The following is a 14,913-nucleotide window of genomic DNA, read 5'->3' on the forward strand; positions in this document are numbered from 1 at the left end:
TTACCCTGGTTCAACAACAGCTGGGTGAACGGTATATGCGCTGACCAATAGGATCAAGCGCTGTTATCATCGGCAGAAAAAAAATCCTGACAGTCGCCATGATACAGCAGCGGAAACGGGTGAAGTAGCTAGAAAACAAAAGAGAACACGCACTCGTCCTCGCGATTTGGTATGCTCTTGCAGGTAAAAACGGCATCCTACTGTTTAGCCATGAGTTGTTTTCACTTATAACACCATATTCTGAACCAAATGTTGAAAGCGATGTGGTAAATTTTCGAAATAAGACTTATTTGAGTAGGAAGTCGGTCAGCTTCGAAAAATTAGGATGTTAGCTTTTAGCTAGCTAACAGAAGCTAAGCTAAATAGCCTGCCTTTACTTGCTAACCCAGCGTTGTGTAGCTATGTGGCTAGCTCGCTTGCTCACTGGTATTGGTAGTGATGTTTGCTGTTGCAAGCTAGCTAACGGCAGCTAGCTAATGCGCTGTTTTGTGGCCTAACGTTAATGCGCAAGTCAGTGTTTTGTCATTATGTAAACAACAATTTTGCGATTTCTTTTTATATCAATTTCTGCATTTCTTGGTATCCCGCTGGGGTATGACGATAACGTCTGCTAATTATTCAATTTCACTACATTTGAGGGTACGTTTGCTATCTTGCTAGTTAGCAAGCGAGCTAGCTATTTAACGTTTGTTACATTCAGTTTGTTGGCTAGCTATTTAGGTTAGGCTAGGCTAATCAGCTAGCGACAATGAGAAGAAAAATCGGCTAGCGTTAGCTTGTTCGTTATCTGATTTAAAGCTGTAATTTTGTATTCAGCTCTTTGAGTAACTATGCATACATGTCAACAGCCTAGTTTGGCAAGTTTGCCATGAAAGATATTCTGTTAGCGGGATTTAATGTTGACTATTATGTAACTCAAATTGAATCATATATTGAGAGGAAGCTGTTTAAATGTTAATTGGACTGCATTATAATCTAACGATAATATCTTATTCCTATCTTGATGATAATTGTCCTTTTGGATTGGTAGGGATTGAATGCTTTATTTGCCATAATGTGTTGTTACTTAAGCGTGTGAGTAAAATATAGTGTGTAAATGGAGACTAACTGATTAGTTGGATACATCAACTCTGACCATAAGTGGTAGCAGGTGATCCTATTTTAGGGTATTGCAGCTTAGGTTTCAGGGCTAAGATCACCTATTGATTCACATTAATGGAAGCCTCATCTACAGAAGTCTTGCTGTCCATTGTGAATGGCAATTTCTTTTAAATCAAGCTTATTCTCATAGTGTTATAGGAATGCCCAAGGAAAAATATGACCCGCCGGACCCTAGGCGGATGTACACAATTATGTCCAGTGAGGAGGCAGCCAACGGGAAGAAGTCATACTGGGCTGAGCTGGAAATCAGCGGTGAGTATTGTCAGGGAGTTCATGGATGTGGAGAAGAGATGCTGGCATTGGATTAGTACTGTGGAGATGGCTCTTTTTGCTTTATTTTCATGGCCATGCTATTTCTCCTGTGGAAAATCCTCCTGTAAAAATGGCAGGTTCATATGAAAATGCTTGTTACAAAAATAGTGGTTTTGATGTAGTTGAATCAATTCAGACTGTTTTTCCTATGATAAGATGCAAGTGCTTGGCATGTTATAGTGTCACCCAGGGACCTCATTCTCCTGTGCATGTTTCTTTACCCTCTACCTCTGCAGGTCGAGTAAGGAGTCTCAGCACAGCCCTGTGGTCTCTCACCCACCTCACTGCCCTGCACCTCAGTGACAACTCATTGTCACGCATCCCGCCAGACATTGCCAAACTACACAACCTGGTGTACCTGGATCTCTCATCCAATAAGATCAGGAGCCTGCCGGCAGAGCTCGGCAACATGGTGTCTCTCAGGTGAGTGATGGCGGCTGTAAATCTTTCAATTCATTCCACTCTATTCAGGCAAGAGTGTATTGTTCAATGGAAAGAATGGAAAGGAATAGCTTTTATAGGGTTGACCCAGATTTACAATTTAACATGCCATTTGATATCCTCTGTTGGCATCCATAATAGCAGGGTTATTGAGTTTTTGCCAGAGTATACCATAGATCCATTGACATTCTTATGATGGCAGCTAGTTGTTAGATAATGTTTGTGAAAGGTGATGAAGGAGCTAGTTCGTCAGGAGGGCAAGTTTCGGATTCTCACATTCCCCCATGTCCTCAACAGGGAACTGCTTTTAAATAACAACCAGTTGCGGGTTCTGCCATTTGAATTGGGGAAACTGTTTCAGTTACAAACACTGGGGTTGAAAGGTGAGTGGCTTATCAATGTTTTTGTAACCATTCTATCCTTGAGATCCCATTGTTCTGTTAGCGGTGATTCAGCCCCTTTTGCTTTTCCTTCGCCAGGAAACCCACTTGCACAAGAAATTATGAGCCTCTACCAGGAACCTGATGGCACGCGGCGACTGCTCAACTACCTGTTAGACAATCTGGCAGGAGCTATCAAGCGCAGTGAGTCCTCCCTCTCTCTGGTATTTTTGAGACTGTAACGGGAATGAAAAAGAAGTGCATAGTGCCAGTCCTTTTGACTTTCCCCAGAAGACAGTGCCCCTATTTATACAGACTGATGAAACTGTGTGTGCAAGTTGATTCACCCCAACACTCTTACCCAGTTTTAATGAGCCCTGGTTAATTGGTGTGAATTCATTGAAGTGTATGCTCAGATCTCATAGCTGCCATCTGTGTAGATATTGTCACCTATACTGAACAGTTTTCTCCCTCTGTTCAGTACCCACAGAGCAGCCCCCAGCCCGGTCATGGATCTCTCTCCAGGAACCAGACCGAGCACGGCCCTCAGGTAATGGCCAGGCCACCAATATGTAACATGACTTATAACTTGTTCACATGCTGTTGGCTATCGCCTCTGCAACACACACATAGCTTTTTACATATGAGAATTAAGCCACTCGGCCACATCTGAATTTGTTTTTGGTAAAATAAAGACACACTTATTCAAAAATGATGATTCCACTTGAACAGAATCGTGGGGATGCTCCAGTCTAGGTTTTGGGGGGCTGATATTGATTGCCAAGCTTGCTGAGCTGCTAAGCTGAATCGGCTGGTAACCAGTCAGTGCAGCAATGTGGATGCATATAACTTAGAAAGTTAAAAAGTTATAGAATGTAACTGTGTGAATGTAGGAGTGGCATCGTGTTTTAGGTGTGCTTGTTAGTCGAGGGAATTTGGTTATTTGACTAAATTGTTACAAACATGTTCTGTAATGGAATAAAAATTCTGTGTTTTTTATGAAGCACTCTGTGGTGGGTGAAAACATGATTTTTCTTTCTCTGCCCATGAGCTCTCTGCCATTATGTTATTAGGCTATTAGTATAAGATGGAAACCATGCTTTATGAGGTGCAAAAGATGTAATAATTTTGCCTTAAGCCTATGAAAAAGGCTTTAGTCTGCGCAAACCAACAGACACTGCAAACTGTTTTACATTCTTGTTTTACAAACAAAGGTTTTAGGAGAGCATTTCAATTACCTGTTGTCTTTCAGTATTTAATCACTTGTAGCATTAAATCTCATCATCAAGCAGTTGATGCTTTATACTGTAACTCTTAATAGTTACATCCACCATAATACTCATAAAACCTGCTAGAACAATGGCCTGGCCAAATTTTATGTTTCTATATCCACTCCACCGCTAGCCTAAAGTGCTCAGTGCTCCTTAAATTTGTAATGCAGTATATGCGCAATTCCCATGATTGAACTTGAGCAGCACTAGCCAATCAAACATTTTTTGTGGAAAGACCTCATTTAAAAACACTGTCTAGAGGGGGAAAATACATTGCAGGCCTAGTTTTTTACTATAATCAACAAGTGCACTAGTTCTTTATAGGTGCTCGGGTGGAGGGGAGGGGTGGGATGGGAGGTACGCATGATTGGAGTGAGTGAAACCACAAACTCTACCTGTTCTCACCAAAGTGCCGTGGTAGCAGTGTTGTAACAAAGAAAATCACTGAACAAAATATTTAAAACATTTAATGCTTGATTTGGCCACTACAAATAGAAAATCACCCAGCTACTTCCTGCTATGTGGATGTACAGCGCAGCCTCGAGTTGGTTGAGTTTCCACAATTTAAACAGAAAACAACAGGGCTACAGGCAAATTAGTGCTACATTCAAAAGTTCTAGTAAAGTTTTATCATCATTTTCCATTGTTTGTAGCACTTATATATTATGTTAACAGCTAGCCCAATATACAACAGCTGGTTGATTGACTGACAGCCGATCATCAGCTGATTCTATGGTTGCCTAGCAATAACAACACAAAAACGCAGCAGGCAGCTCTGCTTTGAACTTGAGTTGTTCAGCCGTCAAAAACGTGTCCTTTGTGATCGGGCCCTTAAGTATCGGGGCTTATTTTACGGATCCAATTCCGACTTTGACGTAATCATCCCAACCCGAGCGCATATGTAAGCGCATACGTAATTTCCCTAAACAGTGTGCATTGCAAAACGTGTTACACACGAACGCACAAATGAACAAGCACAGAGAGCCTGGCTCTTAGATAGGCTCCTCCCAAGCACCTAATAATTTAGAACGAAATGAATATCGGTCCATATGGATTGACAGCCAATCCGTCAGAGCATCACCACAGAATACTTTATTTAATATTTTCAATATTAAGCTCTTGTCCTCCTTGTCTCCCCTCAGCGTTATTCTCTGTGATGTGCTACAACGTGCTGTGTGATAAGTATGCCACACGACAACTATATGGCTACTGCCCCTCATGGGCTCTAAACTGGGAGTACAGGAAGAAATCCATCATGCAGGAGATCCTGAGCTGCAATGCAGACATCATCAGCTTGCAGGTGAGAGATGGATGTCAAATGACAATATAGGTGCATTTCAGTGCTTGAAAAGGCATCTCCTCTCTCTTACTCTCCTCCATCTTATTTGAAAATGTTGATGCTAGCATCACATTTTATTCTTCTTGGAAATAAGGATTGTAATAGTTACCTGCCTGTAGTGAATTGGCGCCCTAGGCCTTTCTCATTGTCCATCCTGACACACAGCGTTTGTTGCTTACAGGAAGTTGAGACGGAGCAGTACTACAACTTCTTCTTGCCTGAGCTGAAGGAGCAGGGTTACGAGGGATTCTTCAGTCCAAAGTCGCGGGCTAGGACTATGTCCGAGTCTGACCGCAAACATGTGGACGGATGTGCAATTTTCTACAAGACAGAAAAGTATGTACCTACAATTTTTCAGTTCATTTCCTCTTGCATAGATGTTTTTGATGAGCATTTGTAGGATTTTACCAATTGGTGTCATTTCTGAATCCTCTTTACAATTACGGTGGCAGTTTTAACATTTGTTTTAAATGCTGGAATCACTGGAGCCTAACTTCTTTCAGAAAGACAAAACGGCAAAAAAAATGATTAAAAGGCATGGTTTCAGTTCCTTGCACCCTGTTCATCAAAAAAGCCCCCAAGATGCAACCATGCACTTCACATTAAAACTGGTAAATGATTTTAATGTAAGGTACTGAGTACTTAATTCTTCTGCGCATCCAGTTGAGAATTTATTTTGGCAGGCTATGGGATATAACTGTCATATACCTTCATGTTTGTTTGAACAGACACAATAATTGCCATTGCACGAAACGGTGCATTCAGGCTCAGCTCGTAACATTTTCATTGGAAAAATACAGTGTGGTACAAATACGTATCTGTATCCATGTCTTGCCTCACTTACTGAAACCAGCAAACTCTGTGAGCACGCTCCACATCAAATGGAATGATAAAGGTTGTATCTAAATGTGTGCTGCATACTTTATAGCCTAATTATAAGATCATAAATGTCTTGAAGCTTGTGCTTAGCCTAGTTAGACAATACAGGTTTCAACAATAAGGTTGCCCGATGGCCCAGGCCCACAACATGTTGACCAGGGCCAGTGCTTGGAAAAAATTACTTCAAATTACAAAGCCATAATGGTTCTTATGTCATGGAAGCAATAGTTTCCTTGTCTTGAAAATGGTGAATCAAGCCTGCACTGTTTGCCAGCGATTTCCAAGTAATTTATCCTTCTTAATCTAACTCTTTTCCATTTTCTTTTCCCTTCCTTCCACTCATTGCCTCTAAATCTTTCTTCTCTACTTCCTCTCTTCCCTTGTCTCCCTCTGTAACTCTCCAGGTTCAGTGTGGTGCAGAAGCACACGGTGGAGTTCAACCAGCTGGCCATGGCTAACTCCGAGGGCTCAGAGGCTATGCTGAACAGGGTGATGACCAAGGATAACATCGGGGTGGCCGTGCTGCTTGAGGTCCGCAAGGAGATGATGGAGCTCTCCTGTGAGTAGGGACCCTGCCCTCATCCTCTGGACTTTTCATTTGGGTCTTGGATAGCTGTAGATTTACCTGCTTCAGTCATTGTCCCCATGTCCCAGCTTTATTGGATGAACCTGGTTCTGCCACTCCTGAATTGAGAAGTACAAGAATCCAGAGGAACTTTTGTCTCAAACTCATTGAGAGGCTGGAGTCTGAAATTTAACAGGGATTATAGGTGCTGCCACACATGTTCATGGCACATAACGAGCTATTTGATTTAGCACCACTTTAATAGATTGCCCTTCCATATGGGCAACTTTCTGGCAGTGCAGTTAATTTTGTCCAAATTCCTCTTTTATATAACCTTTCTCCCTGCTTCCCTTTGTCCTTCTTCCTTTTCCTCCTTCCTTTTTCCTTTTCCTCCTTCTTTTTCCTCCTTCCAGCGGGCAAGTCACTTCATGGCATGGAGAAGCAGCTGCTACTGGTAGCCAACGCCCACATGCACTGGGACCCAGAGTACTCTGACGTCAAGCTGGTCCAGACCATGATGTTCCTGTCAGAGGTGAAGAACATTGTGGACAAGGCCACACGTAGCCTCAAGCTGTCCTCTGTCTCTGGTGAGACCAACGCCATTCCCCTGGTGCTGTGCGCTGACCTCAACTCCTTGCCTGACTCTGGTAATGATGCATGCATTGATGATTTTAATCAAAGACCCAATGACCTGCTACTAGGACTAGGTACTGTCAAGGACCTCATGTTAGAATCCATTTTTGATACTCATATCAATATGATATAACTTGGATATGGCTGAATTTTGCGGTGAATTGACACAAACTGCACAGTGTATCTTTTTAATTATTGTGATATGTGATTGTATGCATCATGGTTTATGAGACAAATTAAGCCAAAAATTATTTAAGCTAGCTAATTAACTTTAAACAACTTCTAGTAATATGTTAACATATGCACCATAAATGCTCAACTCTGTGCTGAGTTGAATTTAAGGTAAAATGTAGCCTAAACATACACACACTAGTAAACAGGCTCAGTTCCATGTGATGTTTCTGACAGCCTGTGGTAAAATCTGAGTGGTGTCTAGTCAGGTACATGTGTAAATTTGTTGGTTTACCCATATATTTTAATACCAAATGGCAAAGTGTACAGATGGTGATGCTTTTATCAAGTCCATCTTGCTACATGCTTTGACTATTTAATGGTGCCTGCCATTTCTATTATTTCATTTCCATGGTAGTATATCATTGTGTTAAACTCTGAGATGGGCTTCTACATGAATGCTCACCTTGGATAATGGCACAAGAGAGAGTAACGATATATTCTGTGTATTGATAAATGCCGAACAGACTTAGTTTGGTCAGTTGGGGCCTCAATACCTGATTAAAACCAACTTGTTCCTCTGTAGAACAGTGCTACTGCCACTTCATCTTTCTTTAGGATTCTGATGAAGATAACCTCTCCTCTCTCCCTCTGTCCAGGTGTGGTAGAGTACCTGAGTACGGGCGGAGTGGACTGCACCCACAAGGACTTCAAGGAGCTGCGTTACAGCGACAGCCTGACCAATTTCAACTGCAACGGCAAGAACAGCACGTCCAACGGCAGGATCACCCACGGCTTCAAGCTGAAGAGCGCCTACGAGAACGGCCTGATGCCTTACACCAACTACACCTTTGACTTTAAGGTGATTGCATTGGCGGCACATTCATTTGTATTTTTGATTGTAGCCAGTGATGTTGCACGTGCATGTACAGAAAGGGAAAAGGAGCTAAAAGAGCAAATGTTTGAGCTCATGCCATCATTAGTGCCTTTTTGTAAATAAATGTGAATTTTTTAGATTTTTGTCCAGTTGCTTTTTGGCACTCTGTGGAATATACCTTTTACTTTTTAATTCCTTTGGCTTTCCCACATCCCCTGTAATCTGCCCGCTCTTTTTATTTGATCTGATTGCAAATTTGCCTGTATACAAGTACAAGCAGTTTTACTTTGGGGCAAGATATCAAGGAATTATTAATCCATTCATGCATATACTTCTCAGGAGTTGACTCCTCTTCTTCTCTCTGCAGGGTGTCATCGACTACATTTTCTACTCCAAGCCTCACCTGAACGTGTTGGGTATCCTGGGCCCTCTGGACCCCCACTGGCTCCTAGAGAACAATGTCAGCGGCTGCCCGCACCCCCATATCCCCTCCGACCACTTCTCCCTCTTCGCCCAGCTGGAGCTGCTCCTGCCCAACCTGCCCCCCCAGGTCAACGGGCTCCACCTGCCTGCACGCAGGTAGTGAGTCCCCCACACCACCAGGGGGAGCTGCAACCACAGCCTCTCCCTTCCAACCCTCCTCCCTCCCACCTACCAGCTCTTCCCTCCCCCGCACTGGAGGAGGAAGACAAAAACACAACCTGTAAAATAATCGTACAGTGAGGTCTGGCCGACAGGGATTTCGTATGATGTTATAGATATTCTATATTTTTCTTTTTTTCTTTCTCCTTTTTTCATTTACTTTTTTTTAACTGCTCGAGTCAATCCTGTTCGTGTATATTATTTTGTGCTTTGGACTCCCTTTCCTCCTCAAACCCCTACCCACCCACCCACTTGGCTTATGTCTTTCTAACTGGAGGGGATGGTAGCTCACTCAGATTTGTCACATAGGGCAATGTTTGGTTTTAAGAGAAAAGGAAATTTAGCAGTGGCTGAGGGGAGAACATTCACTTTAAAAGCTCCAAAGCTGATGGTCTGCCTGTCTGTCTGTCCTGTACAAATCTCAAACCAGCAAAGACGGCAGACTTGTCAGTCTCAGACCTCCATCATTGGCTTGTGCTTGTTTTCCCCTCTCCTCTGTGCAGCCACAGTGTACTTTGTCAGTCTTTTCTATGATACAGGAGATGTTTGTTGACTCGGATGTGGTTGGGCTGGTAGTTATGCGTCCCTAGAGGTGGATGTAGTGCAGCTTGAATATAAGGCGAGATTTCCTGCTGTCATTCTGTGGTGCTGAGGCCTTTCGTGTGGTCGCAGCCTCCTGTGGTGCTACAAGTTAGTCTACACCTCTGACCCCGGCCCTGGTGCAATAGCAACCGAACCCACAGATGCCTCGAGAACCAGACGTCCGAGAACTACATTCGCCTGACTTCACATGGGCCGTAGGTAGTGTTAGTTTGCAGGGGAGGGATGTTGTGAGAAACTGAGAACAGCTACCATCCTATTTGCAGACTGTTTCACCCCAGCTTGTATAGTTGTTAGGCTAGTGTTATACTTTTGAGCTCATATGGCCCATGTACCACCTTTTGGCCAAGGGGCAGGGGATTTAGGCTGATGGGCAAAGCGATGGGGGACATTCACAAATCTTTCTTTAGTCCTGGTTGCTTTTAGGCAGAGAGAGTGAGTAATGGCTGATATACAGGAGTAAAACCAGCATTCCTCTCACTGTCTGGAGTTGCCATCCAACTCCACACACACACGCACGCTCTCTCACACACACACACACACACACACACACACACACACACACACACACACACACACACGTAATTTGCAGGCAGATCTGTAGCACTGTCTCCGAGGCCAGTAGTGACTTTCCCCAGCCATAAATTCCATACACAAAAGCAGTGGTTTTTTTCACAAGTGTTTGTACAGAATAGAAATCTAGATTCAGTCTTTACATGATTGTATATGAACCACAAAAGACCTGTTTTCTGGCGTTTTTTGTACTAAGAGTAAATTATGATCAGATTTGAAAAAAGAAAGATTGTATTGTAAACTATGGCTAAATTTTTATCCAGTTAATGTTAAGATGAATTGATATTACCAGCTTGTACAAAAGACGTAAGAAGAGGTTGTTCGAGGCGTTCGCTGTCACTACTTTGCACTCCCGTAGATTAACTGTAATTAATGTATCAGTATTGTTTTTCTTTTTGTTCTCTCTGCCGTTGTTTTGATTTGCGAGCATATTGCCGCGATTGTAAATAGACACTGAGTAAACCCTGCCTGTTGCTTCTTGCCCATTAACAAAGCCATTGATCCACACTGCTGCCATCAGTTCAGACAAAACGACATGTAAGGATGAGTCACAGCCCACCAGTGACTTCACATCTGCTCCTCCATACATACACACTCGCACACGCACACACTAGTGACGTGTGGTGCAATGACTGACACAACCCCAGCAACCCACATAAATCCCACATGTACAAACGGAACATTGTGCCTCACTGTAGCAGTTGTCGTTGTCTTGCACTATTTACAATCGGCGAACGCCTGAACAACCTTTTCTCCTTTTATTTTTAAATACTGTTGAGACATTTGTGAAGATTTTATGTCCTTTTTGGTTTTTGTTAATGTTGATTTCCTTTTTTATGAGCTGTGACAATGTTATGATGATGTGTATATCCTTCCTATTCATTGAGCTCTCTAGTAATCAGGTATGCTATATCCACCGACCTTTTCTCCTCTCCTTATCAAACATGACTAGGATGTCTTATCTTTATAACTCCACTCTATTGGAATGTTTTGCACCCTCCTTGTACCTTAGCACAGCTCCATTTCCCAGCCCCCCAACAACACACCAGCCCTTAGCTCCTACCCCGACCATCTGCCCCCAGATAGGGATTCAGAATCTCCCCGAGCCGGTCCACCACCCCTAATACCCCCTCACCCACCCAGCCTCAGACTTAACCTGCCCACTATATTGCTCAAGCTGTGTCTTTTAAAATCCCTTTTCTCAACCACTTTGTATAGTTCTCTACCCTCGTCACTGCAGCTATAGTGCCATCCGTGGTCCCCTACCTCCCTATTGGACAGGTGGAAGGCCCACTCTATTCTGCTATTGGATGAACAAGGGATGAGGGGCAGTGAGCTCACCTGTTTCTCTCCGATAGGCCACACAAACACGTTGCTATGAATCTGTTTTGTTACATCCCGGACCAACAAGTGAAATCCGTCAATGGTGAGACTCTTATTTCGACAGCCATGTTTTTACGCGGATACGATGGAATGATGAGCACTTAGTAGATTCAGATGCAGCTCCCCCCCACTCCCTCTCCCAACATGATGTTATTGGTGAATGAAGATCTCATCACTTTTTAATGTAAATGTTGAAATGAAATTTTCAAAGCAAGAGGGAAGGCAAGTAAATAGGAAAGTATAAATTTAGTTCTCAAATCTGCCCCATTTGTTTGCCCCCCTACATGTTTTTTTTTTTTTTTTACTTTTATTTTCAATGGAAACCAATGTGTCCAGTTTGATTTTCCTGAATTGCATTAGTATTGTAGTAGATTTAAAGACTAGCTTTTTTTTGTAAAGTGTGAATAAAAGATGTATCTCATGTTTCCTTTCTAAAAAGATATTGAATTGTGTTGTTGATGTGTAAATCATGAATTCTATGATGGTGTTGATTGCTACATTGTTTTTACTTTTACTCAATATTTTTTCCATACTTTATCCCATCACAAACCAAATCCTCTGTAGAAATCATGGTGAGACATTGTTGATTAGCGAAGTTGAATGTTTCTGATGGCGTCTCTTAGAATGAAGGATTGAGTGCGTGTTGGAGGAGTAGTGTCATTGGTATTGGTAAAACTTTCAGGACAGGGATATTCAACCTTTTTTCTTTACTTTTCAGCTTTATTTGGGATGTTGCGTGGCACTAGCCGGGGCGTGCTAGTGCCCTTAGGATAGGGCAGTGGATCTGTCTTGCTAGTGGCTGCAGTTCAGGACTAGAGAGCACTGCTCCTGACCGGTGTAAAACGTGTTTGTCAGACTACGCTAAAGACGTGCCGCTGGTAGCTAGACTGGTCCTGTGATGATTTGAGTACTATTAGTCCATCTCACTCCGTGTTCTTGTGCATCACAGTGGTTAAATCTGTTACACTAGCTAGCTACTTTTGATAGTCACTGATTTGATTCTTGAATCCTTTTGGTTGTCCGCCCCCCCTCCTCCCCTCCCCCCCCACCACCCTAACTCTGTGAACCCACAGACTGTGGCTTTTGATTGAAGGAAAATTTGGCAAATCACAGAGCAGAGAAATGTCACCCTGTGAGCTTCAGTGAGTGATCACATGATGTTGGCTTTGTACTTTTTCACTATTGCATTGTGTTTCATAGTTGGCTTTTTAGGCATAGGGTGATTTTCCCCAGGCTGCATCCTTTTGTAATGGTGCACACCAAAGCTGCTTGTAGTTCAGTTCTCTGTCGACATGTAGAGCGAGCTCCCTCACCAACCATTCACACACTCTCCAGTCATAGTCTTCATGAAATGTAGGGCTGTAAGGAAGGCAAGGTACTTTTGCCTTTTCCTTGAATTACATGTACACATTGCATCCATCTTCATCCTTGTCACCGTTGGAGTTTGGCTCACAACCCTTCAGCTCATTTTAGACGCATCCTTTTCCAGAAACTTGGCAATAATACTCAGAAACATTCAGACACATTCAGAATGAGTTTTTTTTTTTTTTTTTTTTTTTTTTTAAATTTTATCTGGAAACTGTAGCTATCTCACTATTTCATCTTTCAAACTGCAAAGTCTTTTTTCTTTTTAACCTTCCGTCTTTGTTCCCACCTCACAGACCATCTCGTTTCTCCCCACCTTTTTGCTCTTTTTCCGTTTTCATCCATCTTGTATATTTACTCATCCCCTCTTCCCTGCCGATCTAGTGGTAGTTGTTCAATGATCAGGATTGTCTATCTGTAGTCAGCTGAGTACATATATTGATCTGTGTCACTGTGTTAATGCACTGGACCAACTATTGTTTACCATTCATGAAATACCAGCAAAAAAGAATAATGAAAAAAAAAAAAACACTTGCACAATGTTGTAGAATGTCCATTAACCCAGATGAGAAATCAAGGCAGCTGTTTTCAAATCAACACATACTGTTTAAAAAGAAACTGAATGGTAAACAATGCTCTTTCTGTTGTACCCCTTAGCCGTCCTCTCGATTCTCTTTGGACTAGTTTTATTTTTTTGTTTTTGTTTTTTTGTTTTTCTGTTGACTACAGGTTCTGCTTGTTTCCTTTACACCTACCTATGTATTTTCCTACTTCTGGTTGAAAATAAATTCTATATTATCTGTTTCAAGCTGTGTCACCTCTTATTCTTTGCAATGGATATTGAAAATAAATTCTATATCTGTTCTCCTTGTCTTGCCTCCTTTGCTTCCTTGTTTTCCCAATTCTTTAATTTCCAGTCTCTTTTTTTTCAGACTCAAGTTAGGACTGAAACATTACAAAGTGACCGTAGATGGCATTTCTACTGTGTTTATTTGTCTCCCCCCACCCCCCCGCTTCCTCGGTTCACTGAAGCTTCACTCCGTTGACATTATCAGCGGTTTCAAATGCAACAAACATGCCTTGGTTCACAAGACAAAATGGAAATCTCAGCTGATCCCTGCCATTTCAAACGGGCGTAGATCTGTCTCCCCTCTCCCTTTTTCGTTGCTAAACAATAGTGTAGCTCTATAATGCTTTAAAACTATTCGTGTGAGTACTAGGGTGCTTGGCATTGGAGATGCAACTGTCTCAAACAGCTGGGGGCGAAAGGTTCTCAACTATGTGCCATCGAGGCCTAAGAGTATGCCGGGGTTCATTCCAACCAAACACCACAGCAGCTGAATTGACTGATTAGTTTCCTCTGTCTGGTTGAAGGTGTGCTAATCAGTGTTTGGATGGAATGAAAACCTGCATACTCAAGGCTCTCTATGGCACATGGTTCCTCTGTCGCCCAGGGGTGCTGTTCTGTAACTGAGCCCGACCTCTGACTTTCCTGGAAGGGGGGCAAATGAAAAGAGAATTACCCACGGGGATCCATAAAGTTTCACATTAACATTTCATTCTTAAAATAGCCTTGAGATGACAGTTTGCGTATTATGCTTTCTAGACACACGGTGGAGCCAAAGCACCGCCTAACCAGCACCCAGCACCCAGCACCCAGCACCCAGCTCCGATCCATCCACATCATCCAAGGAGTCAGGACTTGATTCCAGGGTTCAACAAGTCACTGAGGCCTTGTCGCTTTAACTGGAGCGCATTAAAAGGGAACAGGAGCAAACAGAGAGAGAGAGAGAAAGGCAGCGAGTTGAACAGGAGAGTTTCATTTGGAACATAGCAAGGTACTCGGCCTTTGTCTGGGTGGCGAAGGCTGTTTTGGGGAAAGGAGGTTTTGTGGAACACGGTGGACTTCCACAGTCAGGTGCTGCAGCTGTGGCCATGAAATCGCTCCCAGTTAACAGAGCTGTAAGGACGAGAGCCGCGCCGCCTCTGCTGCGGCGCGACAAGCAGCTCTGCTTCGTGGAAAGACTACTAGAATGTCTTACTCAAGTGGAAGTGCTGTTACTTTGCTGGTATTTTACTTAAGCAGAAGTAAAAGTACTGTGAGTTAACCCGAGTTCCTTCTTAGAAAACATACAAATATTCTTAGATATGATCTTTTCCATTCCGTTCCATTATGATCTTTTCCGTTCTAAAAGCATGTGAGGACAGAGTTCAGACTAGATTGTTTTAATTGGAAAAACATAAAATTACAAAGTAGTGAAGCCAGATTACTCTTGGCTGACTGACCGCTCACTGTGAATGGCTCCACAAATGGCCAATTA

At 42.7% G+C, this 14,913-nt stretch overlaps 1 protein-coding gene across 1 annotated transcript; it reads left to right on the forward strand.

The window, feature by feature from the left end:
- Positions 1 to 121: 121 nt before the first annotated feature.
- LOC139916848 (CCR4-NOT transcription complex subunit 6) lies at positions 122 to 11,008 on the forward strand. The gene is made up of 12 exons (XM_071905862.2): positions 122 to 183; positions 1,292 to 1,413; positions 1,710 to 1,896; positions 2,212 to 2,297; positions 2,394 to 2,498; positions 2,776 to 2,844; positions 4,708 to 4,865; positions 5,086 to 5,240; positions 6,188 to 6,342; positions 6,762 to 6,995; positions 7,812 to 8,014; positions 8,397 to 11,008. The coding sequence occupies exons 2-12, from the start codon at positions 1,302 to 1,304 to the stop codon at positions 8,610 to 8,612; spliced, it is 1,680 nt and encodes a 559-aa protein (XP_071761963.1). The 5' UTR covers positions 122 to 183; positions 1,292 to 1,301; the 3' UTR covers positions 8,613 to 11,008.
- The last annotated feature ends 3,905 nt before the right edge of the window (positions 11,009 to 14,913 follow it).

Source organism: Centroberyx gerrardi, chromosome 16 (genome assembly GCF_048128805.1).
Source record: "Centroberyx gerrardi isolate f3 chromosome 16, fCenGer3.hap1.cur.20231027, whole genome shotgun sequence".
In the NCBI taxonomy this organism is placed as follows: Eukaryota; Metazoa; Chordata; class Actinopteri; order Beryciformes; family Berycidae; genus Centroberyx; species Centroberyx gerrardi.